The sequence below is a fragment of the Hypanus sabinus genome, chromosome 8, assembly GCF_030144855.1.
Source record: "Hypanus sabinus isolate sHypSab1 chromosome 8, sHypSab1.hap1, whole genome shotgun sequence".
Taxonomy (NCBI): domain Eukaryota; kingdom Metazoa; phylum Chordata; class Chondrichthyes; order Myliobatiformes; family Dasyatidae; genus Hypanus; species Hypanus sabinus.
The window spans coordinates 79,522,964-79,547,640 of NC_082713.1; the positions used below are offsets into that span (position 1 = coordinate 79,522,964).

A 24,677-nucleotide genomic window follows, 5' to 3' on the forward strand; every position below is an offset into this window, starting at 1 on the left:
ACCAAGGAGAATGTGCAAACTCTATGCAGACAGCATGCAAAGTCAAAAATGAACTTAGTTTACTGGCACTGTGAGCTAGTAGCTCTAACAGCTGCATGCATAATATGCTGGAGGAGCTCAGCAGATCAGGCAGCATCTATAGAAATGAATAAACAGTTGACATTTCGGGCCGAGGCCCTTCATCAGGATTGGAAAAAAAAAGGGAGGGGGGAGGAAAGCGAGAATAGGAAGAAGGTCAGAAGAGGTGAAGCCAGGTGGTTGGAGGAGGAAGTAAGAAGTGGGGAGGTGAGAGGTGAAAGGCTCTGTGTTCGCTCTATAGCATCCCACATGTGAAACACATTCCTCAATCCCTCTCACACACCAACCAACATGCAGAGAAAAACGTTAATATTTTTGCAAATTAATTTCATCTAAGACAGTCAACACATCAGAATTACTTCAAACATCACTTCCACCTATGAATGGCATTTCAAAGCCAATAATTTTTCAGTTCTCGCTTCAGGAGGAGAGACAACAGAACTTTAATTCAATTTTATCACTTTAATTCATGTTCAGCATCAAACTGGAATTGGAAGTTAAGGTTCCATTGGAGAGGTGTTCGCGAGATGCAGGAGGAAGGGAGGGGCCAGAGGTTTGCTCCTGTTACTGGGTGAAGATCTGAGTTGGGAAAGTGAGCTCGCAGTGACGTGCCTGGAGTTTGCAACTCCACCCAAGAGAGAACGAGAGAGAGAGAGAGAGAGAGAGAGAAAGGGAGGGCAGACATCTGAAGGCAGAGCATGGCGTTCGAGCAGGGGGTAAGGACAACATAAGGAACATGTAAGCACTCACAACGCAGCTTCTTTTGCGACGGGAACGGATCGACCGACCCAGAGCCGGCGAACGGCCTAAAGAGAAGGAAAAGTCGGACAAGTTTCACAGTGGAGACTCTCCGGTCGGAGAGGGCAGTTCGTCGCGATCTCCAGCTCGGAGCGAGGCAGAGGCAGAGGCAGAGGCGGAGGAAGGCGGACCACCCCAGTCGGCCGCGCCGGCCCGACCATCTCCGTACGGGCTCCGGACCATGGCTCAGTCGCCGGTGGCAGTGGCGGTGCCGGGAATGCAGGTAAGGCCTGGATCCGGCGGCGCAAACTTTCCTAGCGCCGACTTACGGCGGGCGATGAGTTGCCTGCGTTTGCAGTGGAAGAGAGGCACTGAGACATCAGCGGCACCTCGTCTGTCACCCCGCGGGGTCCGCTCCCGAATTCCCCCTGCCCGGCCAAACTCCTCCTTCACCCCTCGCGGCCCTCACCCCTCCCCAGGCCAGGACCCCGCACCTACGCCCACCCCACCACCCCCCCGCCAGGACTCTTCTCCCCCCCCCCATACCAGGACCCCCACAGCCCCCCTTGCCAGGAGTCCACCCCCCCAACACCCCCAGCACTCCACTCCCCCACAGCCCCCCTTGCCAGGAGTCCACCCCCACTCGCACCAGGACACCCCCAGCACTCCACCCTCCCCCACACCCCCCCACACCAGGACACCCCTAGCACTCCACCCCCCCACAGCCCCCCTTGCCAGGAGTCCACCCCCACTCGCACCAGGACACCCCCAGCACTCCACCCCCACACAGCCCCCCTTGCCAGGAGTCCACCCCCACTCGCACCAGGACACCCCCAGCACTCCACCCCCCCACAGGCCCCCTTGCCAGGAGTCCACCCCCCCACACCAGGACACCCCCAGCACTCCACCCCCCCCCCCACAGCCCCCCTTGCCAGGAGTCCACCCCCCCCACACCAGGACACCCCCAGCACTCCACCCCCCCCCCACAGCCCCCCTTGCCAGGAGTCCACCCCCCCACACCAGGACACCCCCAGCACTCCACCCCCCCCACAGCCCCCCTTGCCAGGAGTCCACCCCCCCACACCAGGACACCCCCAGCACTCCACCCCCACAGCCCCCACTGCCAGGAGTCCACCCCACTCGCACCAGGACACCCCCAGCACTCCACCCCCACAGCCCCCCCTGCCAGGAGTCCACCCCCACTCGCACCAGGACACCCCCAGCACTCCACCCCCACAGCCCCCCTTGCCAGCAGTCCATCTCTCTCTTCCCCCCCCCCCCCCCCGTGGACCAGGACTCCCCTTTCCCCACACCACAGATTCCCCCACCCCAACGCCAGGACACCACCCCAACACTGCACCCCCCACAGCCCCCCCGCCAGGAATCCACCCCCCACTCATACTGCACCTCCCGCGGACCAGGACTCCCCTTCCCCCACACCACAGAGCTCCCCCCACCCCAGGCCAGGACCCTGTACCTCAGTCCACCCCACCACAACCCCTCCAACTCTGCAACCTCCCCCCACCCTACAGCCCTCCTGCCAGGAGTCCACCCCCCATACTGCTCTCTCACCCCCCCCCCCCCCCCCCCCCCCCGGCCAGGGCACTTCCCCTAACCCTGCCCCTCATCTCCCCCCCCCCCCCATGCACCAGCGCACGCACACACACGCTCTTCCCCTCCCCCACACCACATTCACCACCAGGACAGCGCTCCCCCTCCAGGACTCTTTAACCCCCAACACGACTCCCACCCCTCCACCGCCACACCCCCCCATCCCCAGCACAGCTGCCCTGCCCCCAATAGACCCAGCACGACTCCCCCACTGCCCGCCCTCGCAATAACCATCCACACCTCTCCCATCCCGAATACTCCCCTCCCTGCCCTCACACCCTTCTCTGTCATGACTCCCCCCCTCGCCCTGACTTCCCTAACTCCAGTACCCCCAGTGTATTCCTCAATCCCTAACACCCTTTCACCTTGTCTTTCCATAGACACCCAGCAGCTTCCCACAGAATCTCCCTCACCAACCTCTATTTGCCACTTCTTATTCCCACAAATTCTCTTCACCCACACAATTCCTTACTAGCACTCCTTTCACGTGCCCTCTCCTCCCTATTTCCCTCACCCAACCTCTCCAACCCTCAACTCTTCACCTGCTCTCCCATCACTGCCTCTCTTGCACTTTGTGCACCCTCACCACCTGCTGCCTGGCACCCTTGCCAGAATTCATCCCCTTCTCCCTGCTTTTCCCTCAGTGCCTTTCGACATGAAACCTGGGCCTGTTGAATCACACATTCCTAGCTGCATGATCTGAAGTTGAAGCCTGTGTGGACAGGATGACGACTAAACTGTATCACAGTAGCACTCTGGGCAGTGGGTGACGTTTTAGGAGGACTATAGTGGGAAGATAGTACTAGGCAGATTATTGTCAAGTCTGTAGCCTGTACTGAATTGGTAAAAGTTCCATCTCATATGCTGCAGTTGCCATGTTTGGAGCTCTTCTGTCAACATCTAGTCTGGCTTTCAAAAGGAGTCCAGAACTGCATTCTAGTTTAACTTCCCAAAGCATTGCCGGGAGGTTAGACCTGGGCAGGACTTTCACTGTGAATGATGTGGCCCTGGAGAGTGTTGTAGGACAGAGAGACCTTAAGGTTCAAGTATTGAATATAGTTCCCTGAAAGTGGCTGTGTAGGTAGATAGGGTGGTGAAGAAAGCTTATGGTATGCTTGTTTTGTTTGGTTGTGGAGTTGAGTACGTGAGTTTGGATGTCATGTTGCAGTTGGGTAAGACAGCACTTGAAGGATTGAATGCAGTTGTGGTTGCCACATTATTGAAAGGTTGTATTAAGCAAATCTGGCCCAGAAAAGTTTCACAGGAATGTTGTGTGGACTGGTGGGTTCAGTTTATAAGGAGAGATTGGATAGACTGTGTCTTTTTTTCCCTGGAGTGAAGGAGACTGAGGAGTGGCCTTTTATAAAATCAGGAATGAGGTTTCTAAAATCTTAAGAAGAATAGATAGGGTGACTGGTCTTTTTCCTAAGGTAGGGAAGTGCGAACTAGAGGGATAGGTTTAAGATGAGAGGGGAAGATACAAAGATTTGAGGGGCAGGTTTGCGGATGTTGTTTATCGACATCAGCTCAACACGTCATCCCTCAGAGGCTGTTGAGTAAACTGTCCTGGTTGGGACTCTCCACCAGTCTTTACAACAGGAACTTGGACTTCCTGACAGAAAGACCCCAGTCAGTCTGAGTTGGTAACAACATCTCATCTTTCTCACACTGAGCACTGACCCCTCCCAGTGCTGTATGCTCAGTCCACTGCCATTCACGCTGCTGACTCACAACTGCAGTGGGAGATCCAGCTCAAACTATGTCATCGAATTCACTGATGATACTACAGTGGCTGGCCTCATCAGCAACAATGATAACTCTGTATACAGAAAGGAGGTAGAGAGGCTTGTCAAAAGGTGTTGGAACAACCACCAGTGTCTCAACATGGACAAGACCAAAGAGATGATTGTGGGCTTCAGGAGGGCACGGGTCAACCACTCTCCATTGTACATCAGTGTTTGTTGTTTTGTAACGACCATGCACTTCCTTGGTATGCATATAACGGATACTCTACCTGGACCCACAACACCACCTCACTCGTTAAGGCACAGCAGCATCTACACTTTCTGGGGAGATTGAGATGTGTGAGGCTCCCCACCCCTATTTTAACAACTTTCTACAGGAACACCATTAAGAATGTCCTATCTGGCTGCATCATTGTGTACAGAAGCTGCAAGGCATTGGAACGCAAGACCCTACAGAGGACACTAAAAACTGCTGTGTGACGTTTAGGGGGTGTGTTTCAGACAAAGGGCCCAAAGCACTGCTGGGGATCCCTACCACCCATTCCACAATCTTTTTGACACACTACCATCAGGAAGGAAGTACAGAAGCATCAGGACTTGGATTTCCAGACTCGGTTACAGCTTCTTCCCTCAGGCTGTGAGACCAGTGAATACACTGCCACCACAGAGGTCTCGTCATGAGGTCAACTAGCTGTTTACCTGTGCTGCACTTTACTACATGACTTTGAATTGTATTTTTTTTATATAGCTAATAGTATAATACTTTCATTTGTATGCTTTGTGCGATGTATGTTCGGTGGGTGCATTGTGGCCCGGAGGAACATTGTTTCATTTGGTCGTATATATGTGTGCAGTCAGATGGCAATAAACTTGAAGATTTTCACACAAAGGATGGTGAGATATGGAATGGGATTCCAGAGGAAGAGGTAAAGGCAGGTACAATTACTTTCTAAAAGGTGTGAGATGTGTGGATAGGAAGGATTTGGAAGGAATGGGTCAAATGCAGGCATATGGAATGAGTTCAGGTAGGCACCTTGATCGGCATGAGTGAGTTGGGCTAAAGGGCCTGTTTCAGTGTTGTATGACTTTGATTTTACGGCCCAGCCTTTGAGGCACTTCAGGTTAATGACCATATGTGACCAGAAAATGGTCATAACTAGATTGCTATCTAGTTCAATGCTACATTGAACATGTATGTTATGTTAACACCAAAACTTAAAAAAAACTAATTGAAATATAAAAGAGAGAGCCAGGTATGTAAGTCTAACTTTGCCTTTACACTTCAGTGAGACATACACATATTTCACAGGGTGTGATGATGTATGCTGTTCCTGTACTTTGCACTTACAGTATAACCATAATGAATTATCTAAACAAGAAAGAATGCTTAATCAAATGATGTATACAATATTACTCAAATATTTCTGGAAATATTAAACATTCAATGCTCCTCCCACTTAGCTATAAACTCAACTCTATAGAATGCATCTCAACATATACATATGCTATATAATACAGCTACTATATAGACATCCACAGCACAGTAACTTTTAAATTCTCCCATTCAGACCTAAAGATTTAATTGCTGTGGAGGATTTCCTACTCTTGTGGGATAATCTTTCCTGGCAAGGGGGTTACTCTGCTTGGCAGGTGAGACTTGTGGCTGGGCTCTCAGGTTCTGGGACCCCTCTGTGATGGTTGTAGGAGTTGACTCTGGGACTGCAGGAAGTGGTTCTGACAGCTCTGGCCAGCTTTCTTCTCTAACAATTGACTCTGCTCTCCACAGCTGATTGACAGGTCATCCCCAGATGACATCGGATATAATCTCCACCGTGTAGGAGAGTGGTCCAGTTCTGTCCATGTACTTATTTTTGATCACCTCTGTGGTTCCTCGCCGCTACTGTTTATCCAGGAGTGAAACCTCAAACCTCCTTGTTTGAGGAGCCTTCAGTTTGTCTCAGCTATTTGTCCAGCATCCTCCTCCTGAGTTTGGGTTTGAGGAGATCTAAGTGTGAGCACAAACAGCGACCAAGGGACAGGATAACTGGTGAATTGTTGGATGTGGAGTGTGTTACGTTGTGGTATGCAGGGGGGAAATTGGTGAGCTTCCAATTAATTGTCAACATGGTGTGTTCTGCTGACATCCTAGGCAAAGCATTCTTTAGACTCTGGACAAACCTTTAAGCCAAATCATTTGTGACTGGGTGGTATGGTGCAGATGTGGTTTGTCTTGGTCCATCCATTTTCAGGAATGGCTGAAACTGTTTTGCAACAAACTGTGGTCCGTTGTCACCGACTGAATGTTCTGAAACACCAACACATTTTCACTGCGAGATTGAAGTATAAGCCATTTGGGAACATTTCTGGCCACTTTGTAGTTGTGTCCACTACTACCAAGAAATCTGTGCCCATGAACGATCTGGCAAAGTTGATATAAATCCTCTGCTGGGGCAATGCAAGCTGTTCACAGGAATAGCAAGGCACTGCTCTCGGCATCTTCTGGATGAGTTGGCATCCCAAACTGCATGGAAAGCTTCTCAATCTATTCCCAGGCCACCAACCAAAGTTTTGAGCCTGCACTTTCTTTTTTGACCATGCCTAGTTAGCCAGCATGTAGCTCCTCCTAATGCTCCAGCTCTCAACTTGTATGGTGCTATAACTCTCAGTCCCCACAAAAGACAACCCCTGTCAAGGGCAAGTTCATCCTGGCTCTGGTAAAAATGGGGGGAACTAGAGATTCTGCAGCGCAGTTCAGATGTTTGAGATGTGAGGTCTTTTGTGGTTGCCCTTTTCAATCATCTCTGCTGTAATAAGGAGACTTTTAATTTGCATTAGGGAGAGTATTTCAAGACAAGTGTCCTCTTGTAAATTTTTCAGGTATTTCCTTTTCCAAGGGTAAACAGGAAAATCCATCGGCATTTCCAATGATTAGTTGTCCTCTTGAATTCAATCAGGAAACATTTCTGCACGTGTTGCCGTTTGAAAATGGGCACTAAATGTGTGTTGTGCTTCAGTTAGAAGGCATTTTTGAATGCCTTCTCAGTGCATCATTAAGCGCATTACTGAACTGACTATGCTCAGATAACTACTCAAATTCAGCCACATACACTAAAATGCACTTCAATTCCTTTTGATTCCACTTAAGAAACCTAAAGTGTTCTGCAGTCAACAATTGTTTTGGTTCAAAATGTTCCTGCATTATTTCACAATAGGAAAATACTCATTTTGGCTGGTTTGGTTGAAGCAGTCAAACTTCATGCCTTTAAACCCAATGTATTCAGCAAAACTGGCACATACTTCTCATTGGCTATTTCACTTGCTTCAAAATACTGCTCAATTTGCTCAGTATACATGAGCTGGTTATCTATTGTGTAATCAAACATGTCAATCTCTGACATAGCCAGCTATTTCTGCTTTTTTGTTAATGACTAACATTACCTGGTTCTCACTGTTTATGAACCCATGTATTCTTGTGTTATCTGCCTTTCTTTTTAAACTCTATCGTCTTTACTTCTGTCAACAAAATGTGTTGTTCCGAAGAGGAAAAAACGTGCTGTGTGATTTTTTTTAAACTTTACTGTTTCTCGCTGCACTTTTTTTAAGCTCAAATGTCACACAGGTAGGTAGTTATTTCAAGTTTGCTGAAAACTTCTTCGCACCATTTTTAAGTTTTGTAACTCAAAACAAAAACTGATTGAAAGGAAAACAGAGAGCTAAGAATGCAAATCTAACTTGGTCTTTATTTTTAAATGAGGCACGCACATATGACACGGTGTCCTGATGATGTGTGCCATTCCCATACTTTGCACATATAACCTTAATGAATTATTTAAACAACAAAGAATGCTTAACCAAACATGTATATAAAATATACATATACACAATAGTACTCAAATATTACTGATTCACAACAATATACTGTAGAAAGTAGATTAGTACAGCACAGGAGGAGCCTTTTGACATACAATATACCAAATGTATTGCCAAATTAAATGAAATCTCCTCTGCCTGCACGTGATCCATATTCCTCTATTCCCTGCATATTCATCTATGCTTATCTAAAACCCTCTTAATACACCACTTCCGGATCTGCTTTCACCACCACTCCTGGCTGCACACTCTGGCCACCGACCAAAAAAGTTTTCTCTGCACATCCCTCTCAAGTGTTCCTACTCTCACCTTAAATGCATGAACTCTGGTATATGATATTGATACTGTAGGGGAAAAAATCTGACCATCTACCTCTGTTATTTGCTTTCTATTTTCTGCCATTTGTAATCCTCTAAACGTCAGTCGGATTGCCCCTCTGCTTCTGAGGCTTAGTGGCTCTGGAGGCTTGTCTCCCCATGCCCTACCCCACTTCCATGTATCCTATCGGCAGCAACCATAGGAAATTCTTTTCTTTCAGATATTTATCCTGTTTGCTGCTGAACACTGCAATAAAATTTGCCACCAATACTTTCTAAACCCTGACCAATCACTGAAGAAAAAAAAATTCTCCCCTTGTCATTTTCAATCCTTTCAGTTCTTTGAATCAGTCTCTCAGTCAGTGTGTGTGTAGTATATCCCTTTCTCTAGTTGTGGTTTATGTGCACCTTTGGCAAGGCCGGTCCTCATGGTGAAGGTACTGGCACACTGCTGTTGGAGAAAAAGTTCCAGGGTTAGGCTCAGCATTACTAAAAGGATGGAGATGTAATTCCACAAGTCTTGTACAATTAAATGGCCTCCTCCTGTGCAGTGTTAGGTCCATTGCCAATTCCAGGGGAGCAATGCCATTCAATCACTCCCACCCTTGTCCTCCCATCTTACTTCCTTCAATTTTACTCTCTGTTGCATGCCTCTCAACTCCTCTTTGATTCTTTTAGCCTATTAACTGCAATTAAAGGGGTGAGGCACATTGACTAGTTAACTAGCCTGAATGTTTTAGGGCTGTTGGAGCTAACTGGAGAATCTGAGGAAAGCCCACACAGTCACTGGGAGAGTACACAATTTCTACACAGAGCACTGGAGATCAGAATGGGAGAGTGTACAATTTCTGCACAGAGAGCAGGATAGAACCCAGATCTCTGACACTGTAAAGCAGCAATGCTAGCTGCTAACAAATTGTGGTTGTGTGTGACATGTGCCCATGAGGAGCTCTCCTTCTGTGGCCCTTGGTGGGAGAGGTAGTGGATTTGTGAGGAGCTGTTAGAGTAAATGTACTCCATTTTGTGTGTGGTACAGGCTCCTGTGGTGTGAAGCAGGAGTGTTTAGGGTGGCTCTGGAGGAGCACTCCACAACAACCCATATTTATCCCCACAAAGTGGATGGTTGGAAATAACCACAGATAGTACCAGTGGAGAGGGAATGACAGGTCAGTGCAGAAGCTGTCTGATCTTCCACATTCTCTGCAGTTATTGCAGGTTTCCCAAATCCACAGCTTTTGCATTAACAGTGGTTTATATGGTTATTTTTGATTATTCATAAAACATTAGAACACAGGATAGGCCCTTTGGCTTAATCTGTGCTGATTACGATATCAGTTTAAACTGAACATATGCAAAACCGTGGTCCATATCCCTCCATTCCTGCCCATTCATGCGCCTATTTAAATGACATCATATCTGCTTCCTCCAACTCCACCGGCAGTATGTTCCATGCACCTACCACTCTGCAGGGGAAAAATAATTCTAGTAAATCTTTAAACTTTCACCTTCTGCCTTGCACCTGCACTGTTTAGTATACAAAACAAATGGGTTTATTATCACCGTCTTAAGTGATGCAAAATCTGTTGTTCTGTGATAGCAGTACAGTGCAAAAGCATAAAATTACTATAAATTACAAAATAGTGCAGAATAAGGAATAATGAAGTAATTTTGTATCCCGGGACGAGGACTATCTGCCCTATCTACTGCCTCTCAAAATGTTTATATCATTTAATGAGGTCAGCCCCTGATGTTCCAGATAAAATAATCTCTGATTAAGACCCTATCTACTCAAGTCTTCCAAGAATTTAACGGTGTTTCACTTGGTTGCTGTGTACAAGTACAATTCCTGTGGCTAATGCAGGGACTGGGAAATGCAAAGGTTCATGGACAGCTACTTCGACGATTCAATTGTTGAACCAACTAGCAAAACCCTAACCACTCTAGTTCAGCCATACTATGATCAATTTGATCACTTGTCGCAACAAACTTGACTTTGATTTTGCGAATCAGGTGCTAGCAGCTGTTAGTTTTTGCTAGGGTTGCTTGTTTGGATGTGAGGGCTAGATGGGTGACATGGAGAAGAGGAATGTGCCTCGTCTCGCTCTCTCTCTGTCCCAAGTGTTGTCTGCTCAAATGGTATACCTGGAGTCATCCACACTGAGAAACAGTGTGGGCTATAACCTGCCTCATTGTTGAAAGTGGCCAGCTCTGTAAAGGCTGCTGACAGCAGTTATGATCAGTATGGAGTTCTGCGCAGGCAGACAGATTGTCATGCAAATTGTAAGGTAATACTGTTATCTTGGGATGGGTGGGGTGAGGGGAGTAGGGGGATGTGATGTTATTAATCCAGTCCATGGTGTGGATATGGTAAGAATAATCTTTCCTCATTTGTAACTCTGGTGGAGTGTGCATTGAAAATGGTGGGGTCTTGCTGTATGGAAATTGGCTGTCATTTCCTGAGTCAGCAGGGACCATGGTTCGAAGAATATGCAAACTGCTTAACAAAGCATTCTTGGTAAAGGTGCGGGGCTGCAATCTGCATGTGATGGGGCTGTTTTTGTTCTGCATGCCTACTCTCCTCAATCCCACACCCTTAATTTCCAAAGCCATTTACAGTATTCATCAGAGGTTTAGTAAAAACAGTCTGGCTCGTTGCTCCAGCGATGGAACGGTGTTTGAAGAAAGAATTAAGTAAAACTACATGGGACTCGCAGTGCTATAACGTAATTTGGTTGCACTTGTGCCTCACGTTAGTTCATGTGATGTGGATTGGGATTGTGATTGGTCACTGATTAACATTTCTACAGAATGGAGGAGCAGTGAATATACATGGCTATGTGTGTGACCAATTTACATTTCTTGTGGCTGTGCTGACAGTAATTTTGATAGCAGACCACACAGGATGCTAGAGGAATTCAGCAGATCAGGCAGCATCCATGGAGAGGAGTAAATAATTGACTTTTTGGACTCATCAGGACTGGAAAGAAAGGGGCAAAGAAGTCAGAATATGAAGGTGGGGTGGATAGGAAGGATTACAAGCTGGCAAGTGATAGGTGAGACCTCGTGAGGGGGAAGGGTGGATGGGGGATGAAGTAAGAAGTTGCAAAGCTTTGGTGGAAATGAGTGGAAGAGTTCATACATTTTATGAAGTGTGATATTAGATCTGATTCTGAAGAGGTATAGGGTTGAGGAAGGAGGAGTCTGATAACCGTTTGAGTAAAATGTTGTAAGAGGCTTATGTGTCATCCTCAGGAAACAGGATCTTTGCTAGAAGCTGCCTGACCAGCTGAGTTCCTCCAGGATCTTGAGTCTTAAATTGTGGGCGAGGACAGGGAGTACAAAAGGTTAGATTGGAATCTGAAAGCAGGTAAATAATGAAGGGCAAATGGAAGGACAGTGCCATGATCAGGAGTTGATGATGGTGTGTTGTCTGAGCTTATTGGTGAGGCACTTTGTGTAATTCAAAGGGGAAATTGCCAACACAACAGTGACTTTAGGTAGGACAGAAGTGGAGAAATGATTGGCTGTGCTTAAATGGAACTTCCCCCAGTCCCAGCCCTGGTACTTACTCAATTCCCTTTTTCCCCTCTTCTTCACTTTCAAGACAACCTTAAAACCTTGATGTTCAGGATATTGTAATATCTTTTATGACTTGACATCAGTAATTGTCCAGTTATGCTCTTGAGAATTTTTATTTACTAAGTGAAATATAGTTTAATCATGAATGCAAACATAGTGAGTCACCTTGACCAGTATTAGGGTTCCAGTGTTATCAACTTCTGGAAGGCCGGAGGCCTCGTGTTCTGACCCCATGGTTTCTAGTTCTACCTTACTTGGAGTCTGCACATCATTTGTGAAGCGATGCAGCCACTGGTTTGAGATGAAAGATCCTGCAGCTGTAACAGGAGGCTGTAACCCAGCACAAACCACCAACAGGAAATTGCATGCATTGTCGATCAGGAAGAAGCCCTAGCGAATCATCATGGCAAGATGCCCTTGAAGTGAAATGAAACTAATTTCTAAGCTTTTTGTTTTATACCGTACCTGAGTTTTAACACGTTATCTAAGGCTGAAGTTGGTACATTTTTAAGAGCTTAAGATCATTAATCGAATGTATAAATCTGCTCTTGAGATAAATATTCCATTTCCTTGCTCTTGAATGATTACAATCAGAAACTGGAAGGAAATTTGGGAAGCAGAGTAACGACCATGCATTAATATTCAGTCGTGAATTTGTGTCTGGAACTGCCTATGACCGCGCTTATCTCAGTGGTGGGGGGGGGGGGGTGCGTTCTGGGCATATTACACCACGATTGGTGCAGTAGACTACTTTTTGCACTGAGCTGGGGTTGATGCAGACCAAGGCTAAGGAGAGACCCGAGCCAGAAGAGTAGTCGTACATATTACAATGGCAAAGGGGATAGAGGTTATTGGTTTCTTCAAAAACCCAAAACAGTTTAAAAAGGTATTTAAAGTTTAGGAAGTACAGGAAAAATAAAGCAGGAGTAAGCCACAGTGTGTCCTTTAAACTCCAGCATTCAATAAAAATGTGACCAACTTTTTATTTGTATGACATTTACCTGCATATTCCCTTAATATCTATAGCTATCAATATGGTTTGGTACGTTCTCAGCAAATTAGCTCTCTTGGGTAATTTATACCAAAGATTCACAATCTTTTTCATCTCATCCAATCTCATTTTCTGGACACCCCAGCCATCATCTTTGCTTCCAAGTTGTCAAGCCCCGATAAGAATTTTGTATGTTTCATTAAAAATGACCTGTCTTTCCTTTAAACTCTAGAGATCACAGACCTGTCTGGTAAATTTCACAATTTAAGTTAAACCCCACCTTGTTTTTTTTTTAACATTCTTGTGTATTTGTCACCTGTATTAACAATCTAGATGCAAATCTAGTTGGCGTGGTTAATAAGTTTACAAGCGACACCAAGATCGTCGGTAGAGTTGACAGTGAAGAATGTTGCAACAGAATCCAGATCAACTGAGAAAGCAGGTCGAAGTTTGAGGCTGGAATTTAACTCAGATGGGCGCTTGGCGTCAAGAGTTTCACAACCAGCCACAGTTGTAGTTGATACAATGTTAGTCATCAATTAATCACCTGAGTGGGCTTGTCAGATGAGAGAAGGAAAGCTGGCTATTGTGTTTGGTGAGCTAGTTAGACTGGATTCCAGGAATGGTCTTGTGTTGGTCTGCACTCATCCTTAGTAATTGATTAATTATTTTCAAGTGTACTGAAATGCAGTGAAAAGTTATTGCTTGTATGCCATCCAGCTTGACCATTCCAGGAAGGGAGTGTAGAAAAAAAACTCCCCAATGCAGAATATCGTGTTAGTTACAAAGAAAGGCAGTGCAGGTACACAAAGTTCAAGGGTTATGTCGAAGTAGATAGAGTTCAAGCCCTCATCTGTAGCAAGTGCTGTTCTTTTGAGAGTCGGGTAACAGGCGGGTCGAAGCTGTCCTTCAGTCTGGTGTGTTTGTATCTTCTGCCTGATGCAAAGAGAGAATGATTGAAATGACCTTGATTACGTCAGGTGTTTTTCTGAGGTGGCAGTAAAAGCAGACAGACTGTAGAGGGGAGGTTGGCTTTCATGATGAACGGGACTGTGTTCACTACATTTTACAGGTTTTTGTGGTCTTGGGTAGAGCAGTGGCTGTACTAAGCTGTGATGCATATGCATTGGATATTTTCTGTGGTGGGGGTGATTGGGAGTATGCTGAATTTCCTTCGCCCTCTGAAGAAGCAGTATGCTTCCTTGGTTGTAGTGACCATGTGTCTGGTCCAGGACAAACTTGGTGATACTTGCAGTAAGGAGCTTGAAACTCTGTACCATCTCCACCTCAGCACCAGACTCAGGCATGGGCTCTGCCCCACCTCCTGAGGTTGATGACCAGCTTGTTCGTTTTGCTGACATTTAGGGTGAGGTTGTTGTCTTGCACCCTGTCAGTAGGCTACCTCTGTCCAGTGCTCCTTCTCGGAGGGTTAGTGCATGTTGTTGTTGCCACTATGGCGTCCGGGTGCTGGGCACACCTTGGGATAGCCGAGTGCAGCCTATAGATATGAAACCTGAGTAGGTGTGGTCCATTCCCCCACAGAGTACCTGGAAACTGTGAATTGGAACTTGATTCCTTTGTGAACTTCCAAATACTATTTACAATGAATAAAAGTTCACCTATTTACTCTATCCCATTTCGTAATTTTGCTTCTGATGCTAGGTGTGGGTACTTGGTGCATTAACTGTACACTTAATGTGCTGTGAGTTCTGCAATCATATTTCTGTATGCGGTCGGTGATGTAAAGTTTGATGTGCATTTCCCTTCAGAAGCCGAGAAAACTTCTTTGAGCGATCAGAGAATTGGTTGCTGAGGGGAAGGACTTGAGGCCTGGGTCAAACTAACTAGTCATGTGGAATTGTAGGATTGATTTGATGGCCTATTCTGGCTCCTATTTTCTCCTGACAGCCAGATTATGGATTGATAACTCCCATAAGCAGTGGTGTGGTAATCCACAAGTGATGCTCAATAATGTATAACTATTGCCCAGGGCACCTACTGTAACCCTCTCGCAGTTGGTCATTTATTCATCAGTGAGTGCCCTCAGTCCCACACCCACTACTGTAAGGAGTAAAGCTGGAAATTCTGGAAGTACACAGTAGGTCAGCTAGCCTCTGTGGAAGGAGAAACAGGATTAACATTTTGGGTCAATGATCTTTCTTCTGAGGTAAGCTAAGGCTTTTGTTTTCCTTTGAGACTTTTAACATGTACAGCTCCTATTCTATTGTTGGCACAGATCAATGTACTTGGGTTATTATCCAGAGGAGGATACAGGTTGATATGTATTTTTTTGGATCAGGATCAGAAATATCTACATTTGGAATTTTGTCAGTGATGTAACAGAGCAGGAGCTATTGGTATCAAGGGAAGCATGGTCTGGTTGCTGTAATAATGAGGGGTCACAGTCTGATGAGATAGCCATGTTACTTTACAAAGGCAACATGTCAGCCTTGGCAAATGCAGTGGACCATTTAAATTCTGAAGTTCAGGGGGGATTGGGTATGACTAATAGCCTTGTTGGTTGGGGTTAATGACAACGTTGTTGGAGACCCTTCTGATAGCTTAGAAGATGAGAGATCACTCCTTCACCTTGCTTGTTCATCTTGTCAAGGGCACTTACTCTGGCTTGGGAGGCCTCATTCACTCTGTTTGCCGGTTGTGCGTGAAGAGCCTGGTGGAGAAGCTGGGCTGGAGACAAAGAGAGGACTGACAGGGAGGAGGTAAGGACGTGGTTGATGCAGGTAGTGTCCAGCTCAGTCCACACACAAAATTCTGCAAGTGCTAGAAATCCAGAGCAACTTGCACAAAATTCTGGACAAGAGAGAGGGGTTCGGGGGAGATTGAGTCAGACTTTCCTCAGAGAAAGAAAATAATTTCTGCTGTGACACAATGTAATTAAACAGCAGGCAATGAAGGGGAGTAAGCCTTGCTTTTATCAGGGTTAATGGTGATGTGAACCTCTATCTAGCCCCGATACTGGTTTGGGCTTGAGTCTGTTTATTGACCGCTCCCTACGATGTCTTTGGCGGCCAAAACTAATTCCATCATGGTCTGTATCCCTCTAATCCTTCCCTGTTGATGTGTCTGTAATGCCCACGCTATCAGCTGATGTATGTCTAGGGGAGAATCCGTCCACCCGCCAAACCGTGTCTCCCGTATACGTGGATGCGGTGAAATGCACACTGATACAAACTCGCACACACAATATCAGACCGCACACCATGTACGTTTACAGAGTACACTCCATAAATCTTACTAGAACTATGTTATTAATAGCGATACAATATGAAAAGAAAAGGCGCCAAAACTTATCAGAGTTCAAACAATTTGTGCACAATCGTTGGAGCTCAATTTCAAATTCTTCGGTCCTCTATTTGATCCTCTCCGGCCTCCTCAACCCACTGCCTGGGACCAACCTCGGTGGTCGACCAGAGCGTGTCCAGCACATCCTTCCTCTCTGGTTCTCATCCCGAAAATCTCGCGCCCTCACTCCAGGTTTCCACACATACAGATAGAACAACATTGCTACCATTGGTTCGTTTCTCCGTTATCAATAATTACAACCCAAACATTCCAACTAAACAGAGCATTACCTTATCAGTTACCCACAAAGAAGCCATTTCATTATAATGCTACAGAGAAGCCATTTTATTAACATACAGTTAATAATCTGAGGACCCTACATGTCTATTTAAGTGCTGCTTAAAGAATATTACCATATCTGATCATAAACACACAAGATTCTGCAGATGCTGGAAATTCAGAGCAAAATACACAAACTACTGGACAGTAGCAGAAAGGAGGAGGGGCTACCTCCCATTCCCATTCTGATATGTCGGGCCATGGCTTCCTCTACTGCTATGGTGAGGCCACATTCGGGTTGGAGGAGCAACACGTTATATATTCTGACTGGGAAGCCTCCAACCTGGTAGCATGAGCATTAAGTTTTCTAACTTCCTGTAATTTCTTCCCCCTCCCTACTCTTTCTTTTTCTATTCCCCATTTTGGCTACCCACTTACCCTTCCTCCTCACCTGCTCATCACCTCCATCTGGTACCCTTCATCCTTTGTCCCATGGTCCACTGTCTTCCCTTATCAGATTCCTCCTCCTTCAGTCCTTTACCTCTTCCACCTATCACCTCCCAGCTTCTCCCTCCTCACCCACCTTCCACCTATCACCTCCCAGCTTGTACCCCTTCCCCTCTCCCCACCACCTTATTCTGGCTTTATCCTTTCTAGTACTGATGAAAGGCCTCAACCAGAAACGTTGACTGTTTATTCCTCTCCATAAATGGCGCCTGACCTGCTGAGCTCCTCCAGCACTTTGTATTATATTTGATTCTGCTCCTCTCCTGGCAATGTGTTCCATGTACAGTCGGCCCTCCTTATCCATGGGTTCAGCATGCGCGGATTCAACCAACCGCGGATAAGGAAAACCCGGAAGTTCTCTCTCCAGCACTTGTTGTTTGAGCATGTACAGACTTTTTTTTTCTTTAAGTCAGATTTGAAGTCGGAACAGGTACATCAGGTATTGTTTAGCGTCAGTTAGTCAAACGTTTTTCTTAGTATATTTTTTACCTTTCTATGCATATAAAACACTTAGGAAACATACGTATTTCATTAATTAAACCACTGCATTGCTTTGCAATAATTGTTGCTTTCGTTGGGGCAGGGCCTTTCACAAGCGCCATTAAAATTATTCTGATCGCTGACTGACTGTAGCCTAACGCTTTTCCAATGACTGATGGCATTTCACCTCTTTCCGATCGCTTTATCACTTCCACCTTATTTTCAATCGCGATCATGATTATTTTCATGAACAGAAACACTGCAGGTTCAGAGCTGCGCCAGGTCCGAAAGTCCACCGCACTGAGACAGGTTAAATAAAGTTCGGGGTTCCACTGGGTCCTAAAGACCACCGCAGTAAGACAGATTAAATAAGGGACTTGAGCATCCGTGATTTTTGGTATCCGCAGGGGGTCCCGGAACCAATCCCCCATGGATAAGGAGGGCCGAATGTACCTACCTCTCTCTGTGGAAGATCATGTTCTTGAAAATCTATTTTAGCTTTCCCCCTCTCACCTTAAAGCTATGCCCTCTAATATTGGATATCTTAGCCCTGGTTTGAAGACTGTCTACTCCGTTTCTCATAATGTTATACAAGCGGTTACAGAGGTTGTGAGTCATTTCCGCATGGATCCTTGTGTTAGTACTTGCACCACTGCAGATACTCTGGAAAATCCTGGAGGCATGGAATTGCAAGGTTGTGAGGAGAGGAGGAAGAGATGTAACAAAGGGGGAAGGGTTTGGTCTTTGGAGGTGCGAAAGGGATCCTCACTGTGGGATTTCTGTGTGCTGTAGTGGATGCATCGCAGACTGCCTCTGGTTGTAGAAAAAGGGGCATGTGGCGCTCGATTGGCCCAGAGGGAAGCTGAAGTCTTGTCACACAGTGGTGTAGGCAATTCATTTTAGCAATAAGTTAACTGACCACAAGTGGTGAATCACTTAAGTATTCAAAGTACACTGTAAGTTGCCCTTTTGTATGTGTGAGGGGCAGAATCTAGGGCCAATTAGAGAATAAAAGGGGATGAGTGCAAATTTGTGGGTTGAAGGAGCCTGTTCCTCTACTGCCTGACAGAGAATTGCAAGTAGCTGGGGGCTGAAGTGTGAGGAGGAGAAGGGGAGGGAGGCTGTGAGTGATTTGAGAATTTAAAAGTGGTGGCTTTGTGTTCACCGGTGTTGGTCAGCGAATGCAGGAGGTGGGGGGGGGGGGGGGGGGGTGGTGTCAGCACGGATTAGTAGGTGAGCAGATCCAGTATGTGGATTCCCTGAATTTCAGGCGGATGCAGTTGCGTGGCCAAACAAGATTAGATGTGACTTGCCAAGCCTACATCTAACAAAAGCACTGGGTCAGGGTGTCGGGAACAAGCAGCAGGGGCAGATCTGAATGAAGTTACTTAGGTGGGCTTGATGACTAACCGTGTGACTTTGAGGAGGACAACTCGGTCAGTATGGAGAAGTCGGGCTGAAAGGCCTGTTTCCTTGCTTTATAACTCATAACCCTAAAATTGTGACAATAGAGAGATTAGCTTCATTTCTCACATATACATTGAAACTTCAAAGCGTACAGTGAAATGTGTCATTTGCATCAAATTGACGCAACAAAGATTGAGCTAGGGGCAACCCACAAGTGTTGCCATTTTTCAGGAGCCAATTAACACGCCCACAGCTCACTAACCCTAAACTCAGCTGTACATCTTTGCAATGTGAAAGGAAACTGGAGAACCTGGAGGTTTCACAAAAAGAAAATGTGCAAACTCCTTGCAGACAGTGGCAGGAATAGAACCATGGTTAATGATCACTGGTGCTCTAAAACGATTGTGTTAACCACTACTCTACCAACCCGCCCCAGAAGAAGGTACTGAGATACAAAATGTGCATTGCCCAGTTGGTGCTGAGATGTGATTACCGCCTGTAATTTTATTGTGCACCAGAGTTGTTGTTGGCTGGAAGCTGCCTTGCTGTTTTTTCCCGAACCAGTTCTACTTGTTTGCTTCCTGGCATCAGGGTAGAAGATAGCATTGCTGACTGCCGTAGATCAGGTTGGCTGCTGCACTGTGTCGGGTCAAGTGTGTGATACATGGGCTAAGAAGTCCTTTGTCCTGGATGTCATTGAGGTTTTCCTCACAAGCAAATGTGTTCCTCAGCAGTTTTGCGGCAGGTTTTCTTCCTGGTCTGCCTGCTGAATGAAGCACTCATTGGTAGGTGCATGTTCCGGCACCAGAATGCTCTCACAAAGAACTTAACTATTTATTTTCCAAAAATGTTTTGTTTAGACAATATACAATGATGCAGTCCAGGACATTGCACAGTTTCAATATTATACCAACTGTATTCACCTGAAGATCATCTTGGAAGTCCATCGGGAGCGATGATGACGTCAGTGATGCCTCTGATGAGACGAAGCCCGAACAGGGAAGCACAGGTGCGTCTGCAGATCGGGCACGTTACGGACGTTGAAGGGTTGGGTCGTCTCTCCTTGCGGTCCTGGCACTTTTGATTGAGGTCCTTCAGCCACCGCTCTACGAATATGCTGGTGCCTTTGTAGACTGCCAGGCGCCAGGCAGTGCGGACTTTGACCGAGGCCTCCTGACAAGTCACCGGGATATTGCTTTCACGCAGTCTTTGTAGTGCTTTGTTGGGCCTCCCTGCTTTCTGGTGCCATTTACAAGTTCGGAAGAGAATATCACCTTTGGAAGGTGGTTGTCTTCCACTCGGACCACATGTCCAACCCATCGAAGTTGATCCTTCATGATCGGGGTCTCTGTGCCAGAGCTCTCAGCCCTTCGTAGCACTTCTGTGGTAGGGTCTCTGTCTTGCCGTGAGATGGTTCCATCGCAGGTGGAACTGATGAAGCATCTTGATATGCCTGTGGTTTGGGGTCCATGTTTCACAGCCATCCAGCAAAGAAGTCAGGATGTTTCCTCTGTATGTCTTGGTCTTCAGCCGGATGCCGTGGTCTCCCCACACACGTGTCCATAGCCTGCCAAAGGATGCCCAGCTTTTGCAAGTCTGTTTGAGACCTCTCGATCTAGACTGCACGAGGAAGTGAGGCTTCTTCCCAAGTTGGTGAAGGCGTCAACGTTGTTGAGCTGTGTTCGCTCTCAATTCGTGGTTCCGCAGAGTTGGTATGAGGTGCGGGCTAAAGTAGAACTTCTGCAGGTTGATGGTTAGGCTGAATTTTCTTGCTGCCACAGCGAAGTCCTGCAGGTCCCTTTCACTGTTCGCTGCAGGAGACATTGCACAGTTTAAATACTATACCAATTGCATTCATTTAAAGGTATATTTACAGTATTCTAACATGCTTAATGTATTCTGTCAGTGATGTATACTGGTTGTACTTTTACCTTGCTGGGATCGCTGTTATGGCTTACTGAAGTTGGACCACAGCACTAAGTCGGACCATGATAAACCTCAGCTAAACTGTTAGGAGATACACCAAATGCACTTTACACCTATCCAGCTCCCTGAAATATTCATTTACCTCCTGCCCTTAACCTCAAAAGACATTCACCCTATCTGCAAGTAGGATCTAGAATTTGAAGGGATGAGTAGATAAAGTGATGGTAGGTACAGTGTTTGCTGAGACCCAGGATGAGCTTGTCAGTCCTTCAACATTAATTTAGCGCATCAGGAGATAGGGACCTGGCTTGCTGTAGTTTGGCTCTGTGAATGAGTGAACTCACAGTGTGACTAGGGCTAACATTTTTTAAACCATCATCATTCGGTCTGTTGAACTTGCCAATCGTGTTCTGTGCTGTTGACTACCAATTCACTTTGCTGTTGGATGATTGCCAAGGCCCTGCGGCTGCCACTCCCAGTCACATCCAAACTATGCTGCTGGTTTTCCTCTTGCTAGTTGCAGGCAGAGCCTTCTTTCTAGGGCCTTTCCTGTACTATTAAACCACTGGTGACAAAGTGCATCAGAGGTTGGCAGTGCTCTCAGGCCGGTGTTCATTTTGCCACCGTCGGGAAAGATTTTGATAAGCTCTTGATGATAACCTGCACTTCACAAGATTTAGTTGTCCCCTGTGAAAGTGGGGAAGGACTGGCCTGTGAGTAGTTTGAGCTGCAACTCTCCAGGACACAGGAAGTTGTTGTAAAGAGGAATGAGGGGGTGGATGCTGAGTTTGTAAGTGGGGGGGGGGGGCTCTCTGCATTGATGGCACACCCAGTTTCCTGGTCTTCAATCAGTGGTTTCATTTTCAGTTGTAAGAAGTAATTGCCTCACCAGCTGTAGTATAATCCCTTCCCCAAGTAAGCCTGGAGTCTGAGCACAGTTTTCTTACTGCATTTCCTTCTAATTTTGACCAAGTTTGGGGGCAAGAAGGTTCAGAGTCAATTTTTAGTGGATCAAATCACAATTGGGAAACTAATCTCTGGGTAGGTGCACAAATACATTAAATCTCCTGTTGTTCTCTCACAAACTTCATTTTGTTAGAATAGTGGGTTGTTCTGGTTAGTACTTGCTGTGCTCCCTCAATGCTCAGAGAAGGCAAGGCTCGAGCTCCCAGTTAGGGTTTCAGAATTGGGCCATGTGGAAGGACAGTTGGGAGTCAGTGGTGCTGGATGTGGTGTGTGTCCTCTTGATCACTCTGCAAAAAGGGATTGTGAAGGATTTTCCCTCATCGTCCTCAAGAGGATTCTCGGGAAATCTGGGCTGTCGGAGGAGCTGAGTGGTGAGGAAAGTTTGCCCAAGTGCATGATGTTTATTAATGACCCTGGGGAAAGAGGAGAGAGGCATTTGAGCAAGACTGCCAGTCTCCAGCCTTGTGGCCCCTGCGAGAGTGGTTGCTGACAGTTAGGTGAAAAGGACTCGTAGTCAATGCCGGTAGTAAGGCTCAGAGCCAGGAACTCAGGCTTGTGATCTGTTAGGTCAACTCATGATTTCCAAAAATAAACCAAGCAAGGCGATAAACTAAGCAGGTCAGAAAAACAATTAATAGGACATGCTGTAGGCAAAGAGTTGAAAATCAGCTTTAGGGCTTTGATTGACACCTGGATTTAATTCCATTACTGGACCTCTGAGGAACTGTGGATTCTTTGCACTGGCCTTTTATTTTCTTCTCCTTGCTTAGAACCAGCAGAAATGGTTTCTAATAATTTCCCCTTAACTCTGCTTTCCCACATGGCTCAGATATCACTGTCCACTTCCTTCCAATTTATTCTGTCCTGTCCGTTTTGTCATCTTGATACCTCAGTGACTCTTTGATCACATTCCCACTCCCACAATTTCTATCCCATGACACAAAAATAATCTCTTGACACAATTAAAAATCCACTTCAAGATCAAAGGATCATCTCTGTTCTCTACTTGGTACTACCTTCCCAACTCTGTACATTAACTCATCAACACTGTTATGCTTCCTGAGCCTCCTTCCCCTATCCCAGAGCTCTGTGTCTCTTGAATTACCTGGAATCTATCTTCTGTGGCCTTCTTGGCATCTGTGGAGAATCCCATTGGGCAGAAACCTCATTCTGCTGTCTCGCCTGCCATCCAGCCAGCATATTCGTTGCAGGTTTTAACTATCACCTTCCTGCCAAGTACTTCGCTTTCAGCAAATTATCTCACTAGGTGAACTCAGTGGTTCAGCGGGAGGAAGGGAATTGTGGGATTTGGGTTGAAACCCTGCGTCATGACTGACAGTGGAAAGTAGAAATCCCCTCTGCTCTGCTCCTCTCTCATTTTAGTCCTGATGGAGAGTTTTGACCCAAATAGCCAACAGTTCCCTCCTCCCATCCTCAGATACTTCTTGACCCACCGAGTTTCTCCAGCAGATTGTTCGCTGATTCAGATTCCAACATCTGTAGTCTCTTGCATCTTCATTTTGATTTCATGTTACTCCTAAGACATGCTAGTACTTTGCTGGCTTTTTACTGATAAAGACCTCAGATATCCTTTGATCTCTGCTCACACTGTGACTTTCCAGGATGGTTGTGGATGTTGGGATGTGTGCCAGTTGTGGGATGATTTACATGTGATTTATGGATTGGAACTGGCCAGTTAACCTTCGTCCAGCTCGTGTTCACCAAAGTGCAACTAATCTGATTGCACTCTCAGCGCCACATTCCCACCTATCCCAGTCAACCTCTCACTTGTTTGCTTATCAAGAGTCTGTCTACTTGTGTCTGAAAAATATTCAAAAATTGCTTTTGAGGAATAGTTCTGAAAACTTGACCCTAGGAGAGAACAAGATTTTACTTTTGTCAGTGAACACAGGTTTCCCCCGCTATCCGAAGGTAGAGCGTTGTTGTGAAACCGTTCGTAAGCTGAAAGGCGTAAAGCGAAGAAGCAATTACCATTAATTTATATGGGAAAAATTTTTGAGTGTTCCCAGACTCAAAAAAATAACCTACCAAATCATACCAAATTGACATAAAACCTAAAATAATACTAACGTACAGTAAAAGCTGGAATGATACAATAAATACACAGCTATATAAAGTAGAAATAATGTATGTACAATGTAGTTTCACTTACCAGAATCTGGAAGATTGAGCCAAAAACGATTTGTAGAAAACAATTGGCACATACACGCATGTGCACACACCTGCCCCCACAAGGCTTCACAGTCATGGTAGTCTTTCTTGGGGTAAGCACAAGTTTAAAGCAGGTGTCTTTTCTCGTAAGAGCGAAAATCCTCTTTTGGTTAGAGAAAATGGGTACTAATGTAAGCCTTTCATAAAAGCGAAGTTGAGTAAAGCGAATGTTCAGAAAGTGGGAGACACCTGCACTTGTTTCTAAACCATGACCTGTATGACTTGATTCTTCCTCATTCTCTTCATATTTTCCTTGTCAAGATCTTGCAGGATATGGTGTGGTTCAAAAGAAAGTTGCTAGGTAATAGATTTTTTATTGTCACATGTACCAAGATACCGTGGCAAAGCTTTCTTCTGTATGTCGTCCCAGTAGATCATCCCAATGAAATGAAGAGCTAGCAGAAGACAGAATTATACTGTTACTGTTACAAAGAAAGTGCAGTGCAGGTAGACGAGCTGCAAGACCCATGGGAGAATCCATTTGGAGATCAAGAGCGTAGAACATAGAACTGTACAGCACAGCCCCTTGTCACTCAGTGTTGTGAATTGGATTGATCAGATATCGTGAACGCAATGTTAAATTGGGAACCAATTAGCAAATTAAACTAATTTCTTCTGCCTACGCAGTCCATGGCCTTCCATTTGCTT

At 45.9% G+C, this 24,677-nt stretch overlaps 1 protein-coding gene across 1 annotated transcript in view; it reads left to right on the plus strand.

Annotated features, from left to right (window-relative positions):
- Nucleotides 1-635: 635 nt before the first annotated feature.
- The window catches only part of stk26 (serine/threonine protein kinase 26), a 121,546-nt gene continuing 97,504 nt past the window's right edge, over nucleotides 636-24,677 (plus strand). The window contains exon 1 of the mRNA XM_059977408.1: nucleotides 636-1,099. Within this exon, the coding sequence (XP_059833391.1) occupies nucleotides 1,058-1,099 (42 nt within the window). The 5' untranslated portion in view covers nucleotides 636-1,057. The remainder of the gene's footprint in view (nucleotides 1,100-24,677) is intronic.